Source organism: Phaseolus vulgaris, chromosome 9 (genome assembly GCF_000499845.2).
Source record: "Phaseolus vulgaris cultivar G19833 chromosome 9, P. vulgaris v2.0, whole genome shotgun sequence".
NCBI classification, from domain to species: Eukaryota; Viridiplantae; Streptophyta; class Magnoliopsida; order Fabales; family Fabaceae; genus Phaseolus; species Phaseolus vulgaris.
This window is the reverse complement of record NC_023751.2, coordinates 12395141-12414091: the sequence shown is the minus strand read 5'-3', so window position 1 is coordinate 12414091 and position 18951 is coordinate 12395141. Positions and strand designations below refer to the sequence as shown.

Genomic DNA, 18951 nt, shown 5'->3' with positions numbered 1-18951 from the left:
ATTATTGATACATAATTTTTAAATTGATATCTAATCAGCTACCTATGTTTTAACTACCAATTATTTAGATTGTAAAGTTGGTATCTAAAACCTTGGTATCTAATTAGATACCAATTTAAAAATCATTTATCAATAATAGAAACTGTTCACAAGTAGCAAAATCAGGATACCCCTAGCAACCATCAATGTTAATTTTAACCCAACCTGATTTGTTTGCTCTCATCTAACAGAAAGAGGACGAAGAACTTTACCACTACGAGAATTAATACAAAAAACTTAATCATGTTGAAATCCAACATATTGAAGCTTTAGACGAGTTTCTCACTAGACAAGTTAAATCTTTAATTACTGAAATAGCCGTAGAAATCTCAATCTTATCCTGATATCTAGCATAATTCCTCATACGTCATATCATTTAAATAGAAATATTTATCATAGCAAGTTTAATCAATTTAATCAAATGACTACCATCACTCTTAATAAAATAAAGAAGATCATCCTTATTAGAGAGAAATGACAAGTAAGAAAATTTTGTTGAACCCAACTCCAAATATGCAAAACATTAGAACATTAAAAAAAATAAATGTTGAATAGATTCCTCATACTTTTCACAAAGCGTACACATAGAACACATATGCAAACCTTTATTTGGAATATGTTGATCTGTAGGAAGCCGTGCATGAAAAACTTTGTAGAGTACTAGAGTTTTGGAAGGCAGAATAGATGAAGACTAAATGAATTTACCTCGACCACAGGGAACTCCTGGTTCTAAGAAAAAAGTCCTAGCCGATTTAAGAGTGAAATTACCAGACTCATCTAGAATCCAATTAGGAATATCTTGTTCCTCCCTAACCATGATATAATGTAAAAAAAGAGGCTTCTGTTGTAAAGACAAGAGAATATTCTAATCACAACCTGTCCAAAACTGAGAGACTGTATCCAGAATGCTAACACCATCAGATAACCCTGCAATATTTACTAAAGAAGTAGTAGAACACCATTTATCATTCCAGAAATTAATAAAAGTACATGTAGCAACAGTCTAAGAAGTATAGTCAAGTATAGTAAAATAAAATTGTTTAATTATAAGCCAAAGAGATGAGGATCTATAAACCATTCTAAACTCGTATTTTGATTTAAAATCCTACTTTCAGGAGAAAAGACCAAGGTATGTTGCTATAATCAAAGTTCCAAGCAAGCTTAAGAAGATATGAATTATTTTCATGATGAAGATTAATAATCTTCAAACATCCATTTTTAAGAGTAAAACAAACAGTATCCCCAATTCACTGTGACTATATCTTTTTTCATAATATCACCAGTCCAAGTAAAATTTTGACACCACTGCTCAACTTGGTTAAGAAGTGAAATAGGTCATTTATACATATTAAAACTATATGCTAGAAATCCACTAATTCTTAACATACATAAATTTTTTTCATCCCGCTCCAACTTTTGTTGATTTATTTAGCGCGTTTTCTTTACTATTTTGTATAAAAATATAATTTATATAATTAAATAAATATATATAATGTAAATGTAAATAAGAAAATAAATAAAAAATTACAAATCAAATATTAATATATAACAAATAAACATTAGCATATACAAATAAATAAATAAATAAACATACTAAAAGTAGTATAAACAATGCATAAAGATAAATAATACAAGTAAATAAATAAACTAACACAAATTTTGAGGAAAGTAAGTAACAATAAACAGTTATGTAAAACACGACACGTCCTAAAAGTCGAATAACTCAAATTTCATTATTGGTATGTTAACTTCGACTTCAAAAATAATCTTATTGTCTTATTTGAAGTCATTTAACCTACAAAATTTCTTTCATCCCGTTCCAAGTTTTATTGATTTATTTGACACATTTTATTTACTATTTTGTATAAAAATATAATTTATATATATATAATGTAAATGTAAATGTAAATAAAAAAATAAATAAAAGTTACAAATTAAATATTAATATATAAGAAATAAACATTAGCATATACAAATAAATACAAAAATAAACATACTAAAATTAATATAAACAATGCATAAAGATAAATAATATAGGTAAATAAATAAATTGTTCAAGTATCAACAAACAAACACAAAATTTTTGAGAAAAGTAAGTAACAATAAAAAGTTATGTAAAAAAAAAAATTAATCCTAAAAGTTGAATAACTCGAATTTCATTAGTTGGTATGTTAATTGTAACATCCTTAATTTTACCCATATATAATGAAATAAAAGTAAAACAAACAATATCTAATTACAAATAAACATATACTACTTTCTCATATGTGTATTTCAAAAGAAATATCCCTTTTCATAGGGATTTAATATATAAATCAAAAGTTTTAACAAAACAAAACATTCAAATAAAACCATCTCATCCTTCAGCTGTTCAGTAAGGAGCTCTATTACTTGCAATCTCATATGCTCCCGTGTAAAACTCGATCATCACAGATAAAGAAACAACACAAACACATAACAGCGTAAACTATCTATATAAAAAGTTTTGATATAATTTAAATTTCAAATTTATAAGCATAATTCATCAATTCTCATATGATTTCTCAAACCATCAAGTGTTTATTACATTCATAAAATTCATCTTTCATACGTCAGACTTCTACTGACTCACAACACATAGACACTTGACTCTACTTTCAGAAGACTCGTGCGTTGACTTAGACTCAGAGATTTGCACCTGTCATACTATCTTACTGTGAAATCCACACAGCTATGCGCATAAAGAATCTCATTATCATATCTCTCCTTGTATGACAGGGTTAACTCATATAACATGTCAAGTTAGTTATCTTTCAAACAACTTACCCATTCATATGAACCTCCTTCGACTCTCACCACCTGAATAACTTCATCTATATGATTTCATTATCTCAGGAGAGTCAAGATATCTCCTTCTAAACGAATCCCTAGTCAATGCACATCCTTAACAATCTTAACACGGTATTTTCTTTCCTGAAAATACTATGTTTTGATTAAAATTCATATTCTAAACATCACAATCTCCAACATCAAACAATCAAATCATTCCAAATTTTAGAATTTCCAAAACACACAACAATTCATTTACTAATCATATAAATGTCTTGAATCAAAAGGGCTTCAAAGTGTATCTAAATAACATCAAGTTTTACTACCAAAAAGAGAGACAATAAAAGGAGAATGAAAGAAAATTATCCCTCAACTACAACTATATCCAACCGTCCTCAACTTCTTCAAATTTGCACAAACAAGAACTAATTCCAACATGTATTATAATACTTCAATATTTAGAATTATTGCAAGATTGTTACACCAATTACAAAAGGAGAAAAGGAAAGTATTATCCAACATTGTATAGCATTTATAGAATGAAAGAAAAGAGCATGAACAATAAATGTTCTTCTTTTTACTTTACATATACCTAGCACCACGTATCCAACATTATTTAATAAAAAGGATGGGAAAGCCACAACATGAAAATTAAAGTTTGATCACCAATTGTTAAATCCAACAACTAATTTATCTCACCAGAATTCAGATTACAATCGACATAACAATTCTCTAAATAATCAACTCATAATTTACTTTAAAAATTGTCACAAACAATTTTTAGTTCATAAACTGCATCATCACGAAATAATCAAAATATATACTCTGAAATTGTCAAGAAAATCATCACAAACCTTTTTCAAATACAATATATATATATATTCTACACCATCTACTATATCTAAATTTTTCATTTCAATCTCAAACAATTTTCAATCTACACAAAACAAGAGATCCTGCAAGAAAATTTGAAACTGGTGACCACGTCACCTCCACATCCAGATTTTCTAGCCTAGGGTTCTATTTGACAATTTAAAACTAACTTCCCTTACCTGAACTTTAGTTGATGCTCACTAGGAGCTCCAAATAGCCTAAAGGTAATTTAACCTGCACCACATAATCCTGATAAAAATCTAACTATATAACTAGGTTTGTTAACAAAATTAACTCTGAAGCTAAAAGAATCATATGCAAAGCATTCTAATAAGATCAAAATTAACTCAAAAAAAAGGACCAAGAATGAACTTAGGTTATGATCGGACAATCTTATAGGGTTCCCTGCCAGGAGTCCAATGGCAGACTCCGATCGCCAAACTGATAAGCGAGGACATTAGAATCTTAGAGAAAAGGGAAAGAAAAGGAAAAAGAGGAACAAAACTGAACTTACTAGTGAGGAAATCATAATCTTATAGAGAAGGAGAAAAAGGAAAATGGAAACTTTTAGAGAGATAGTGGTTATTTTAAAATGAAACCTGAATAACTGAATTTTTTTATTTATATGTCATTTTCATTTTAGTAATAAAATACTCATGTATCATTTAAAATATACTACTTCTACTTAAGGTTATTTTTTAGATCCTTACATTAATATCTGCTTTAAAAACAATCTTATCATCTTCTTTGAAGTCATTTAACATACAAAAATTCTTCAATTTCGTTCCAAGTTTTGTTAATTTATTTGACGCATTTTCTTTAACTTTTATGTATAAAAATATAATTTGTATAATTATATAATTATATATATAAATGAAAATGTAAATAAGAAAAAAAAACAAATATTAATATATAAAAAATAAACATGAGCATATACGAATAAATAAACAACTAAACATAATAAAATAATATAAACTATGCATAAACATAAACAATACATGTAAATAAATAAATTGTTCAAGAATCAACAAACTAATACAAATTTTGAGAAAATTAAGTAACAATAAATAATTATGTAAAAGAGAACTCCATTGTAAAAGGCTAATAAATCGAATTTCATTATTTAGTAGGTTAATCTCTATTTGAAAAAGAATCTTATGGTTTTCTTTAAAGTCATTTAACTTACATAAATTCTTCCATCCCGCTCCAAGTTTTATTGATTTATTTGATGATTTTTTCACTATTTTGTATAAAAAATATAATTTATTTATATATATATATATATAAATGCAAATATAAATAAGAAAATAAGAAAAATTACAAAACAAATATCAATATATAATAAATAAACATTAGCATATACGAATAAATAAACAACTAAACATAATAAAATTAATATAAACAATGAATAAACATAAACAATACACGTAAATAAATAAATTGTTATGTAAGTAAGAATAAACAGTTATGTAAAAAAATGATTCATCCAAAAAAGCGAATAACTTGAATTTCATTATTTGGTAAGTTAACATCGGCTTAAAAAACTATTTTATCGTCTTCTTTGAAATCATTTATCATATATAGATTATTTTATCCTGTTTCAAGTTTTATTGATTTATTTGACACTTTTTATTAAACTATTTTATATAAAAGTATAATTGATATAATTAGATAAATATATATATATATATATATAAATAAGAAAATAAATAAATAAATTACAAAACAATTATTAATGTATAAGAAATAAACATCAACATATATGAATAAATAAATAAAACTAAACATACTAAAATTAATCTAAACAATGCATAAAGATAAATAATAAACGTAAATAAATAAATAACGAGTATGATATTAAATAATTTAAGATTTGTATTTATTTAAGATTTTGAATAATTTAGAAAATTTATTTATTTTAAATTTTTATTTGAGTAAACATTAAATCATTTAGATTTTGTATTTGTTTAAGATTTTGAAAATAATTGTATTAAGTATCTTAAAAAATGTGAGAGAATCGTTATCTGAAATTTAGTGCAGAATACATGTGCAGATGTACAAAAAAAAACCCTGCACATGACCAAATGAATGTCATAATCTAAAGTGCAGAATTTAGTAGAAGCAAATGTCTTTGACCATAAAAACAAAGATTAACCATAAAAAGGGAACGTCTTTGAGAAAAAAATGTTTTAAAATACGGTTAAAAATCAAGTGAAAATATTCAAAAACCTAAATGACTCCGATAATGATTAAACCCTAAAATTTAAACAACAAATCTCGAAAAAGAACCAATCGCATCTCGCAAAGTTCTTACAACTTTAAAAAAGACTCAGCGAATGATGCAATTTTGTTTTCCAATGCGTAAAAAAAAGAAAAACATTTTACCCCGACGTGGTGGAGGATACAATGCTTGAACATACGGGCATTCAGTTTCACAAAGAAGGAAATAACGAAGAACCTATGAGAGAGTAGCAGTGATTGTGACAGAATAGCAAAAAAGAAAATAGAGTAGAGAGAATGAGACAGAGCAATGAGAGACGCGGTGAAGGAAGAAGAAAGTATGGATGTGCCACGTGTTAGTTTAAATGAGAGTAGAGAGTGCCACGTGTCAATCGTAGAATGGCATTCTTGAAAGATATTTTGGATAAAATTTTGAATGCTTGAATTTTCCCTTTTTTAACGAATTTTGCGGGATTGCCATGTGTCAAAACTTTTTATGAGAATGCCCTCCATTTATATTATAGATAGATTTGATTTTTTTTATTTTACTTAGTGGAAGACTTAAATTCAAACTTGAGTTTCTAAGTAAAATTTAAATCTAAAGGTAATAAGAAAACTTATTGAAATCATTTTATAATATATAAATAAATGCAAATTTTATTATGACTTAAACATAAAATTTACTTTTTAATTCAATTTCAAGAATTGTTTCGAATCTATCTTAATAAAAGTTTATTAAACTTATTTAATCATTCATTATCAATCACTTATAAATATATAATAATAAAAAGAAATACTAGTGTCCTGAGAGAATGTGTGAGAGATTCCACATTCGGTGTATAAGTTGAGATAGAGTTAAAGATAGAAGGGAGAAAATAACAAAAATATAATAACCGAAACATGACAAAACTGGTCCTGGTTTTACCCACACCATCCTATAAACCACAGGCTTTTGCATATGTTCAACGAAATTGAAATAGAACTTATTTATTTCTTTCATTGAATATTTGGGTGACAATTGGTGAGTGGGAAGCGAAATTTCGAGAGTAGGATGCCGTATCTGTAGCAATATGAATACATAGAGAAAGTTTTAAGAAATTCAGTAGCAGTGGCTTCTGAAGCACATTCAGAATCGAATGCCATATTGATGTCTCATTTTTGTATCCACAACTCACAACAGAAACAAAAGATGGATTTCCACACACCCCACCCACTAGAAAAGGGAATATCATATTTTTCAAGAGTATTCTGGACTCAGTAATAATGGTAAAGCATGAGAGAGATATAGCATAAACACATGATATACAGAAATATGGAACTTGAGGAAGGGAATATTCATTCTCAGACTTTGTCATAAGTCCAGCATTTCAGTTCATGTCTCAGCTGCAACTACTTCACCGTTGGTTTTCTCTTGAATTGCATTCTTCTCGTGGTCACCTTCAAGCTGGCTTAAATTTCCCTTCTCCTTGATCAGTTGGATGTGGTGGTGCTTGCAGTAGAGTTTGCCATCGTGTGCAATGTAATTAGAGGGACTAATAACACACCCTCCATGAGTGCATTTGAAACAACTCTTGTGATAAGGAGTTCCATTCACAGTGACCTACACCATTTCAAAATATATAAAACTTAATATCCCTTTCTGTAATAGAATGAAAATTTTAGCACTTGGCATCATGGTTTAGATTAGAAAAGGAGGTGCGATGGATTCTTTGCACTTATGTTATGAATGGTGGCACAAAAATGTCTGATGAAATTAAAGGTTGTGTTGTTACCTTTTCGGTGGGATACACTGTTTTCTGACAACCAGCACATTTATCTCTGGTTCCACCAAACATATTCAAGACTTTTGTTGCTGCAGGTTTCTGATTAGATACAGCCCAAAATTAGATAAATGCTAGGTAACTAACATGTTGTCGAGTGCCAACAACTAAAATATTTTTTATTATTGATTTAACTTTATTATAAATTATAGATTCATTAAGAATTGAATGTACAAAAAATATATATAACTTTGAATAAATTTTTATCAATAATAAAATTTATGCTTAACGGAGTGTGTTAACCTGTTTTATTGTACATTAGTAAGCATCAAGATGTAAGATTGGTTACCTCTTCGCCTGTCTTGTCTGGTTTAGCAATTTTTGGTGTCCCTGATCAGCCAAAAGGAAATAAGGATAAGTGACCGAAGAAGAAAAAAATAGCAAGGCCTTGAATAATTGGATTTTGGATCCTTTGTTACCTTCGAAGCTTTTGTCAAGACTACCAGTTCTTTTGAACAGTTGATCAAAGTGTGGCTTGCAGTAAAGAACTCCCTCAAAAGAGTTATAGTTGCTAAGCTGCAAAAACATTACTAAATCAGTATATTTCATAAAAAAACAACTCCAGTTACACGCCTTGAAACAGTAAACTTTAGAAAAATCAATACACATTGCCGGGAAAATTAGCAGAACATCAGGGTAATCATATAAAAACTAAAGATTTCCAAATCAATTTTAGTTTTTGATTAAAAACAAGTGAAAGGAGAAGGCGGAGTTAGATCCACGTATCTGAATGAACAAACTAAAAAAAGGAAAATAAAATAAATAAGAGTAATAGATAGATTTAGCAATATAACTTTGGATGGATTGTTTTGAGGTTTATTTTTCACTGTTTAATTTCACAACCTGGCGTTCAATTTGGCAAAATGAAATCCAAGTGAACTTTTGGAAAGAAAATTATTAGGAGACATGATCGAAAACATTGAAGTTATAATAATATCAGGAACTGGCACAGGAAGTGTCTTGGGATGAAAATGTATAATTTTGAAAACCGAATTATTAGTCAAAGACATCAGATCCAGGGACAGAAAGATCTGAATAGAAACACTACAAAACCATGAAGAATTATTATATCATATATCTGTAGATACAAATCCAAAGATGTTAGTTAGAAGAGACAGACCTTGAGTGTTCCTTTGCAATGGTGGCATCTGAAGCAAGCCTTGTGGAACACTCGATTATCCGCTGTCAACTTATCAACCAGATAAACTGTTTTGTCACAAGCCATGCACTTCTGAGTTGTTCCTGCAAATGCCATATTTTCCTATTTTCTCCCCTTAGCAAGGTGCAAATGATCCCTGTGTGGCTTAAGTAGATTTTTCTTGGTAAGGGAAGAGCAAAACGATGAAGAAGAGGAGATAAGGATAAAGGGGGTGGTGAAATGTGGGAGGCAGGAGACAAAAGCAGACACCCCAACAAATATACTGTCATTCACAATCATTTTGTCTAATATTTTAACCACCTAACTCACGTTTTCTCCTACACATTTTTAATGTCTTCAACTGTTAAGTTAAATGCGTCACACTAAAAGACAAGAAACAGCCACAATAACATAATTTGTACGCAACAAAAAAGATGAAGTTTAACTTTTGAGCCAAGTACATATCCAGCAGTAACTTCCAATTACAGTGTTATGGGGATTTTTTTTTCTACCATCATCATTAAATTTGTATTTTTACTACTTTATGAAGTTTGGAAGATGTATAATCATTATTTCAAATATAAATATAATGCAAGATAGGTGGAGACCATGACCCTACCGATCATAACTCACTGGCGTTTGACCTAATAGAATAGCCAAAGTCTCCAACTAAGTCCTTAGTTGATTAATTAAGGAATATATAGCCTGTGTCCACACTTTTTATATGGTTATGAAAAACAATCAATATAATTAAAACAGCTAAATTATTATAAACCAAAAACAATTATGAAGATATAAAGAGTTACACACAGAACTGTTTTATTAATGATACAGATATAAGATGATTAAATTATACGTATTAGATTTGAAAGCCAGTTTGTAACGTGGGGTTCCATGGCACTGCGTTGTTCAACATCCAGCTGGCTTGGTTTCATTGTCGAATCCCACTTTTGAAACAGTATCTGAGATTTTTCTTCAGTTACAAGGGATGAATGGCATTCCAATGCAACCCTTATAGGCACCTGAATTTTCTAAAGTTGCACTACTTTTACGTTTAGCATTTGGAGTAGGAGGTGGAGGAGTGAAATATGTTATGATATATTGCGTTGGCGATTTTATTTGTATATGGAAAAGATGGGGGATCAACATCAGAGCTATAATTTAGCACAAACTACCTACAATGATGGGTTTGGTGTGTCTGCAATCTTCAGTAACACTCAAATTATGACGACAGCTTGCATTTAATTTCTTATTGTCCCACACTATGCAACTCCACAGTTTGCATTCAGGTAAGCAAAGTGTCAACAAACAAAGGTTTAATATTTTCGATTCGTTAATATAATAAAGAGGGCATTTGGTCTAGTGGTATGATTCTCGCTTTGGGTGCGAGAGGTCCCGAGTTCGATTCTCGGAATGCCCCTTCTTTTTGGTAAATAAACACATTTTATTTAAATTTCAAAATTAAGCGTGGAAGGGTAGGGTTTATAATGACCCAATTCAAAAAATTAAAAAAGTTTTTTTTTTCCTAGGTTTCTCCATCGCAAATCAGAACCAAACAACTTCCTGCTCTGCTCGACTGTGTCGCCGATCATCACAGCTTACCCATTATAACGCGTCGCTATTTCCGACGCTTTCATCGCCGCCGACAAGGTTCGCGTCACCATCGCCGGTGTTGTCTTCATCGTCGTTGGTCTTCGCCGACAGTGACACTACTGTTGGGGTGCGTCGGTCTTTGTTTTTGCTGTTCAGAGTTTTTATTCTCATAGATACTTCTTATTTTATCATTTTAGTACAATATAGCATTTTAAAACATATTGTTTCTCAGTGTTGTGATCTTGCTTCCCCATTTAGATTTGGAGTGTATTTTTAATTTATAATTTATGTTCATGCATATAAATATTCCGAACTCTTATGTTGGAATCGTCTTTTATCGTCTTCCTATCTTCCAGTTTGAAAACTGATTTATCTCAAATCAGTTATTCAGATTCTGCTTTGCCCTTTTAGAAGGTTTAATTCGACTTGTTATTATTATTATTATTATGTAGAGAGGTAGCATTGGGTCACAAGGAAGGAAGGAAAATGGTGTTTGGGCAAATAGTAGTTGGGCCTCCTGGCTCTGGCAAAACAACTTACTGCAATGGCATGTCTCAGTTTCTAAGTCTCATTGGAAGGTAAGCCTTGCTCTCTAAAGGGATATTATTACATATAGAACTATTTCTTATTATGCTGATTGTAGGTTTTTTCTTATTAATTTTGGGTATTGTATTTGCCTTGCGTTGCTTTGGAATCTAGGAAGGTTGCTGTTATCAATTTGGATCCTGCTAATGATTCATTGCCGTATCCTTTCCACTCTTTTACAGTGTTGTTCTCAAAAGTACACATCTTAGCTGTATAGTTCTATTGATGTGTCCCGTTTTAGTTGTATGGTTCAAATGTTATGGTTTCCCCTAATGAAGAATATAGCTATGAATGTGCTGTGAACATCGAGGATCTTGTGAAACTAAGTGATGTAATGGTGGAACATTCGCTTGGTCCAAATGGGGGTAAGCCACTTCCTTCTTTTGTTGAAACTATTTATTTATTTATTTATTTTAAGAGAAATTCCTTTCTAATGCCATGGAACCATAGTACTGTGTGTATTGGACTACTGAAAGTATAGACATGGGCTGATGGTTTTCTAGATTATGCTGTGTAAATTTATTACCACAAGTTAAACAAGTTACTCAGTGTGCAATGGTTCTTGTAAAAGGAACTTTGAATGTGCCACACCAGCTTTTCAAATGTATTGTTGCCTTGCTGTTTACGTATTCAGAAATTTTTCTTGTCTTGTACAAGCAGGTCTTGTGTATTGCATGGATTATCTTGAGAAAAATATCGACTGGTTGGAAGCAAAATTGGAACCTCTTCTGAAAGGTCGGTCCATTATTGTGCCTTAATTTCTAGATGTACAGGCTAAATATCAAACTTTCAATTCCAAAATTATTCTTATCTAGACCCTACTTGTTCTGTTAACAACACACTATAGTAACCTGGCAGTATTTACATTTCAGATCACTACCTACTCTTTGATTTTCCTGGCCAAGTTGAGCTCTTTTTTCTTCATTCAAATGCCAAGAATGTCATCATGAAGCTCATAAAGAAATTGAACCTAAGGGTATAGTACTGTTTGTTACGTCTTACTGGTGTCAAACCGTATGTTACTTTATGAACTCATTTATATGTTTATTCTATGCAGTTAACGGCAGTACATTTGATTGATGCCCATCTTTGCAGTGACCCTGGGAAGTATATTAGTGCATTGCTTTTATCCTTGTCCACAATGCTACATCTAGAACTCCCTCACATAAATGTCTTGTCAAAAATTGATTTAATTGAGAGCTACGGAAAGCTAGGTGCAGTCATTACTCATTTTCAGATCTCAGGCGTTAGGAGTATTTTACTTTATTCTGGTTACAGTGACAGATTTACATGCTGACTTTATGTTTGATTGTTGCAGCCTTTAACCTTGATTTCTATACAGACGTGCAAGACTTGTCACATTTACAGTATCATCTTGATCAAGATCCTCGCTCTGCTAAGTACAGGTGTGATGTGCTATGGTGATTCTTTGACTGCTAACCAGCTTTTGTTTCTAATAGTATTTTGATATTTTGTAGTTCTGTTGATAATATTTAACTGTTTTCTTTCTTAAGATAAGATGCAGAATTTAACATTAGTTCTGTTTGGAATAACAGTGTAAAATTTAGTTTATGGATGCTCATTTTATTTTTTTGCTTCTTAATTTCTTCTTCTTGAAATGCTTATGGAGAACAATTTATCCAAAGAGACCTATTGCATCTTCTATATCTTGTCTACCCTGGCCATTGAGGCCATACTGAATCGTTGCAAAGCTACATTGTTTTAAATTTATTTCTGTATACTACTCATTAGACGAAAAGGAATAAAGACAGATTTTAAATTTTAGTGCTTCTGTCAACAGCTCCCTCTATGATAGAGAGCTACTGGTCTAAAATAATATTCATACACCAACATTGCATATATAATTTCTCATTAGGGTGCTCCATTGGTTGTAGCAACTTATAATGACAAATGTGCAACAATTTTGTTTAAAAGAAAGAAGAAAAATATGTATTAATTGAATGATTCATTCATTTGGGTCACTTGCAATGTTTATAATGGGCTAGGATCCAAACTGTCTAGATGTTGAAATATGCCAATGTGGATGGATTAATCAAATTCCTCGGTTTATATTTGGGATTTATGTTTCCTTATTCTGAGTACATTTTAAATGTTAGCCTTACAAAGTAAATAAAATGTTGGAAATGGTAATAAAGGAACGTTAACATGTGTCAGAAATTGTTTTGTGAGTATACATCATACTTAACTCTTTCTTGTTGATCACCTTCTTCTGTTCTCGAATTCATCCTTCAGATTGACATTTGTTGTTATTCTGAGTAGTAGTATTTATCTTAATGAAATTTGCAGAAAGCTCACAAAGGAACTATGTGAAGTTATTGAGAACTTCAGTCTTGTGAGTTTTTCAACCTTAGATATTCAGGTAAACTAACTATTCCCAGTATTTTCATCTGTTTGCATAAAATGTTTTGGAATCCTGAATTCGAATTTGTTTTTTCAGGACAAAGAGAGTGTAGGGAATTTAGTGAAGCTGATAGACAAATGCAATGGGTACATATTTACCGGTATAGAAGGAAGTGCAGTTGAATTTAGCAAGATTGCAGTTGGTGCGGTAGATTGGGATTATTATAGATATCCTTTTTTGTCATCTATTCTCAATTCTGAACAGTTGAGATGATTTACTATAGAAACTACCATAACTTTCACTATTGCATGACGGGACTACCCTTGCTCATTGCTTTCCAATGCATATACTGTTTTTAACTGATTCTTGGCAGCCTATAATAACAGTGATCGTAAGTGGTATCATATACATTATAAACACAATAGTTGTCTTTCCTTTGGGGAACACGTTAACTAAATTATTGTGGATTCTGGATTCAATGCATTAGCATTAGAATATTCATGTAAAACCTCTTTGGAAAATGTTTTGGTTGGAGGAAAATTTGCCCTGTTTTTTAAATCAGTTGTTCATGGGAGCATTACATGGCCAACCTTTTAGATGATTTGAACATCATAATCAGCTCTGTAACTCTGCAGGTAAGTGGGCACATTTTTCCGTTGTTCCTTTGAGGATTTATTACATATTTGTATTTGATATACAGAAATTATGACATTGCTCTCAACCTCATTAGAACATTACCTTGCATTATTGATATCAGATGTGGTTAGACAATCACTTGTGTGATCAATAGTCTCTAAGTTGCTTTTGAGATTGCTAATGCTGTAGTCTTAACCAGTGTTCTGATAATCATGGATGTATTAATTTTATTGCCTATTCTCCTTTGACCTCTTTTCTGGTCAGATTCTTTTAATTCTGAGCTTCCCTTAATTCAGCAATCTACAGTTGCAGCAGTGCAAGAGAAGTACATGAAGGATGATGAAAATATTGATGATAATGAATGATGGGGAAAGGTGAATAAATTAAAGAGAATGGCACTTTGCTGAGTATTTTTACTTTCTCCATTCCCTGTTGGTTGTTGTTTTGCGTACCTGTGAAGCCATGGTGAACTCTACTGATAGCTTGTGTTGTGCCTAAAAAAATGTTCCAGATGTGGTTGACTGTGTATAATATTATAATCCTGGATGAGAGTTTTGGTTGTTTTTTAAGTCATTTCATCTTAATTATCGCATCAAGCGTATAAGTTTTCGCTTTGGGGCTGATAAGTTTTAGGGTGGAACTGAGATATCTATTAATACCACAAAGGGCTGAAATGAATTACATTTTATAAAAAGAGAGACTATATTAATTGTTTATAATTTCAATAATTAAAATGACATTTTTTTCTAAATGACATCATAACAGTTGAAATGCTGGGCGAATGTATTATGCTATTATATGGTCAGAGGCACCCTTCTTCCACCATAAGATGGATAGTTTCCATAAACATGTTAAATTAATGCGGTTGACTGAAGAAAATGCGTGATGAGGATGCTTCAGAGCCACGGTTTCTTGAAGGATGTAAAATATAGGAAAATGCAGAGTTTTGACATTGAACATGTCAAATGATTAACGTGTAAGTTCCCAACCCGTGAATATTATTGAATAATAGGAAATTTCACCGAACTGAATTTCTACAGGTTTGAGAATGTTTCTAACTGCACCGGCACTTGTATTCAAAATAATTCTAATAAAGAACATACAATAACAAAGGTATCTTCAGTAAATTTTAGAAACTACGAAAGAAAAATTGTGTCTTATAAATGGTAGTTATGATTGTGTAAACTTTCAAGAATGTGAATCTAAATTGAAAATATTAATTACAAACTTGTACATATTAATTAATGAAATCAAAATTTTGATATTTTGAATGTTTTTAGTGAACATATTTTAGGGGCATTAAAATGGGTTTGATTGCGGGTCACCATGGATTAATCTACTAACCCACCTAATTATTTTATTTGGTAGTGTAAGTTATTTTGTTAGGTTCAAAATTTTGAATTTAATATTGATTTTTTATAAAAATATGTTTATTTTATTTTTATTGCATTTAAAGGAAAATGGATTGACCTTGCCAACCTAGATTAATATCTTGTATTTTGGCTGGTTAATTTGTGAACTGGATCAAATGCATGGTAAGTTAGACTCGAATTTCTAACATATACATTACTTTTACAAATAAAAGCTATACATGTATACAAATAAAACTTGTTAATATGAAGATTGTTCATTTAAAGTGTGAAGTTATGTTATGGAAAATAAGTGTAAAGTTGCTCGTTAAGAAATCAATAATAGAAATTAAAATACATATTTTTAATACTTATATTTTGTAGTCAGTATCAACTGGTTTTAATGCATGTTTATTGTATATGACAATTTTATGTGCACTACAACTTTAACTACTAATTTTCTAATAGGATTATTAATGTGCTTAATCCTTACATTAAAAATAAAAACATGTACTACAATTATTAATATGTAGATTTTGGATCCACATACTTTTTTTGAAACCCTTTTATCAATTATAGTGTTCACCAATTTTATTAATAATAAATTTTATAACTCGAACAAACAATTAATTAGTTTGTATGAGACATCTAATGATCAAGTAGGTGTGTTATAGATGGAAACTACACTACTTTCTTTAATTATAATCTAAAAATGCGATAATGTTATAGTTTAATGAAAAGTAACTTTTAATTTATATGAAAATTCTAAACAAAAGAATCTAAATTAAATCTTCTTATATAAGGAGTAAGTTATGTTTAAGGAAGTCTTTGAAATAGACTTTTTCTGTATCAATTTAATTTAATTTTTTTTGAAATAGCAGTAGTTTTATATGTTGATTAATTTGGAAACTTCGTGTAACCAAGAATTGTAAATCACGATTTTTTCTTGTTTTTTCCCTGCTGCCGCAGTTTCACGTTCGATCTCAATCAACCCATTTTCCTTCTAAAAATTCAACCTGTATATTTGGAAAAGTATATCCATAAACGTTTCTAAGAAAAATAAAAGAAAACTACCTTTTTTATAACTAAAATTACTTTTTATATAAATTTAAAATAAAAAAATTAGGAGAAGTGATATAAAATAATCTTTATAAATACTAATCTAAATTTATGATAAAGTTCATTTTTTTTATAATTTTCCATTACTATTTATAGAAAAAAAATATTTAAAATGTCTTAATAATTCATATATCTTAAATTGATAAAACAAAAAACATTGAAGTAGGTGTTGTCCAATTTGGTATCATTAATGAATGACAAAGACTTCTTCATTTAACCAATTCCCTCCTCCACAAGTATGTTTAAATTAAAAGAAAAAAACAATTCTTTTCATTACAGTGTTTGAAATTTGAAAGAATAGCCTAAGCAATGAAGCAAATTTTCTCTCTCTCTCTCTCGGATAAGTCAAAGATCAAGATAGCCACGTTGGAAAATCTTGATGATTAAATTTGAAGCAGTTTGATTTGACCCTAAGGCGTGTTTGGCTTTGTTTATTATTTGATTGGATCCAGTCAAGTCATAGTCTTAACCGCGATAGATATATTTCTCAATTCATCTTCTCTTTGTTTCGCAATAATCTTAAACTCTCAGAAAACTCCGCCCAACAACGTTAAGCGAAATCTGTTGTTCTTTCCACACATGTTGAACCATTTTGTCTGTGGCAGTTTCCAGCACCAAGAAGAAGATGTTGCACCATGTTCAAGCCCCAAGAGGTCCAAGAGAAAAAAAGAAAGTAGAAGCAACAACCCGTACTCCGATCGAGGCTTAGATAAATTTTCAGCACTTTTGGCTGATCTCGACGAGAGAAGGCAAAAGGTTTACTCTCAAAGCAGTCCTCAGGAGATATCTTTGGTTCGGTTTGCGTATTCAAGCGATGATTTCGTTCCCATAGTGGTCAAAGTGAAAAGCAAGGATCGGAACAAGAAACACACGAGTGAAGAACTCGGAATACAACACTTGACATCTTTCTCGGAGCAATTGGAGAAATCAGCTGAAGAAGCAACCGTGGAAGAAAGGAAGCAACAACACAAAAAGTTGGACTCTCATAAGAAGAAGAATTTAAGCTTTTCTTGGGATATGCTGAAGTGGCCTTCTTTCTACGTGCCAGCGGTTGTGGTTTTGATTTTGGTTTTTTTGATTGTGTTTGGGAGATCTGTTGCAACACTTTGCACTTGTGTTGTGTGGTATGTGGTTCCCACGTTGAGTGAATGTTATTCTGATAGTTCAAAGCCAAAGAAATCGGTGATGAATTGTAAGAAGAGTGATTATGTTTGGGGATGGTTGAATGACATGAAGATGGTGAATCCTGAAGAGTTAGCATCTCCAAGAAATGGCGATTTCAAGGCTTATTCCAGTGGCAAGAGTTCAAGGAAACATGGCCACCAGAAAAGCTGGTGAGAATTCATTTTCTGATATAACCCGTTTCTGTTTTTCTTTTTGGGGTTTCTTCTTCTATTTCCCAATTATGGGTTGGAAATAGGATAGTTTCCTTGTGTAAATATGTTCACTTTTTGTTGGTGACGTTCTTGAGACAGATTCATATTTCAATTTTTCTCTTCTTAACGTTCTGCCAGTGTAATTAAATCTTTATAGGGTTGGGTTGATCCATGTACATGGAGTTTGTTAATATGGTTTTGTTAGAATCAAGGTTCTCAGAAACTTGCTAAAGAATTAAAAAAATTACAAAAAAAATGTATTTCCAGTGACTAGTTCTAGATTTTGTCCTATATGTTTGGTCAAAATATTATAGTTTTTAACACCAATGATTTATTATGTTAGAGGTTAAAACTCTACGCATTGTTTTATGTGGTTGACTTAATCTGCGTGTTCATATAGTTTTTTTTAATTCTTACAGAATTAAATGATTCAAGACAATCCTTATAAATTTAAACGATTTCAATTTCAATTAATTTATGGAAACTTCACTTCCTTATACTATTCCGGTAAATAAACCATTCTTGGGTATTGCACGTGAATGTGTGGATTTTTTTCCATATCATTTGTCCATTGGCCATGTTTCATCGAAAAAAATTGGGGAACCTTTGATATTCATACAAAGAGTACTGATATTTTGTATAGAGATAAATATTTTAAAATAATTAAAAGTTTTTTAAGGAAAAACTAAATTACAAATTTAAAAATATATATAAATTATTATTTAGGACAAAATAAAAGTGATATTTACTCGTCTTATAATGTGTTTTGCGTTAGTTATTTTTATACTGAATATTTTCAATTAAATAGAAAAGGTTATAATGACTAATCATTACTAGAAGAGAATGGGTATTAGTGATAACATAATTTTAAAATGCTTCCTCCATTACTACTCTTTAAAGATTTTAAATGTACTATGTGTGACCTTTCATTGGATTATTTTTTTCAAATTGACCTAAGTTAATTACTCTGAGTCTCATTAATTGAAAGTGTAAGATTAATTTTTAAAAATATCATATTTATTTTTAATCTTAG

The 18951-nt window shown here is 30.5% G+C and overlaps 3 protein-coding genes and 1 non-coding gene across 5 annotated transcripts; 3 read left to right on the top strand and 1 right to left on the bottom strand.

The window, feature by feature from the left end:
• Window positions 1-7001: 7001 nt before the first annotated feature.
• LOC137822043 (LIM domain-containing protein WLIM1-like) lies at window positions 7002-9217 on the bottom strand. Its single transcript, XM_068626934.1, has 5 exons — window positions 8881-9217; window positions 8180-8276; window positions 8050-8090; window positions 7713-7802; window positions 7002-7540 (listed from the first exon to the last, which is right to left on the bottom strand). Exons 1-5 carry the CDS (start codon window positions 9013-9015, stop codon window positions 7313-7315), a joined length of 591 nt encoding a protein of 196 aa, XP_068483035.1. The 5' UTR covers window positions 9016-9217; the 3' UTR covers window positions 7002-7312.
• A 1029-nt stretch (window positions 9218-10246) lies between these two features.
• TRNAP-UGG (transfer RNA proline (anticodon UGG)) lies at window positions 10247-10318 on the top strand. Its single transcript has one exon. It is a non-coding gene; the product is annotated as a tRNA-Pro (tRNA).
• Window positions 10319-10392: 74 nt separating this feature from the next.
• Window positions 10393-14643, top strand: LOC137822042 (GPN-loop GTPase QQT1). Of its 2 annotated transcripts, XM_068626932.1 has the most exons (11): window positions 10421-10618; window positions 10944-11069; window positions 11191-11235; window positions 11362-11441; window positions 11737-11811; window positions 11949-12052; window positions 12134-12290; window positions 12395-12482; window positions 13384-13456; window positions 13535-13666; window positions 14380-14643. In XM_068626932.1, the coding sequence occupies exons 2-11, from the start codon at window positions 10978-10980 to the stop codon at window positions 14437-14439; spliced, it is 906 nt and encodes a 301-aa protein (XP_068483033.1). In that variant the 5' UTR covers window positions 10421-10618; window positions 10944-10977; the 3' UTR covers window positions 14440-14643. The 2 variants fall into 2 exon arrangements, with proteins under 2 accessions (XP_068483034.1, XP_068483033.1); XM_068626933.1 differs by lacking the exon at window positions 11191-11235 and having other exon boundaries at window positions 10393-10618; window positions 11259-11441.
• A 2353-nt stretch (window positions 14644-16996) lies between these two features.
• Window positions 16997-18245, top strand: LOC137822922 (uncharacterized). The gene has a single exon (XM_068627946.1). The coding sequence runs from the start codon at window positions 17122-17124 to the stop codon at window positions 17878-17880; it is 759 nt and encodes a 252-aa protein (XP_068484047.1). The 5' UTR covers window positions 16997-17121; the 3' UTR covers window positions 17881-18245.
• Window positions 18246-18951: the final 706 nt, after the last annotated feature.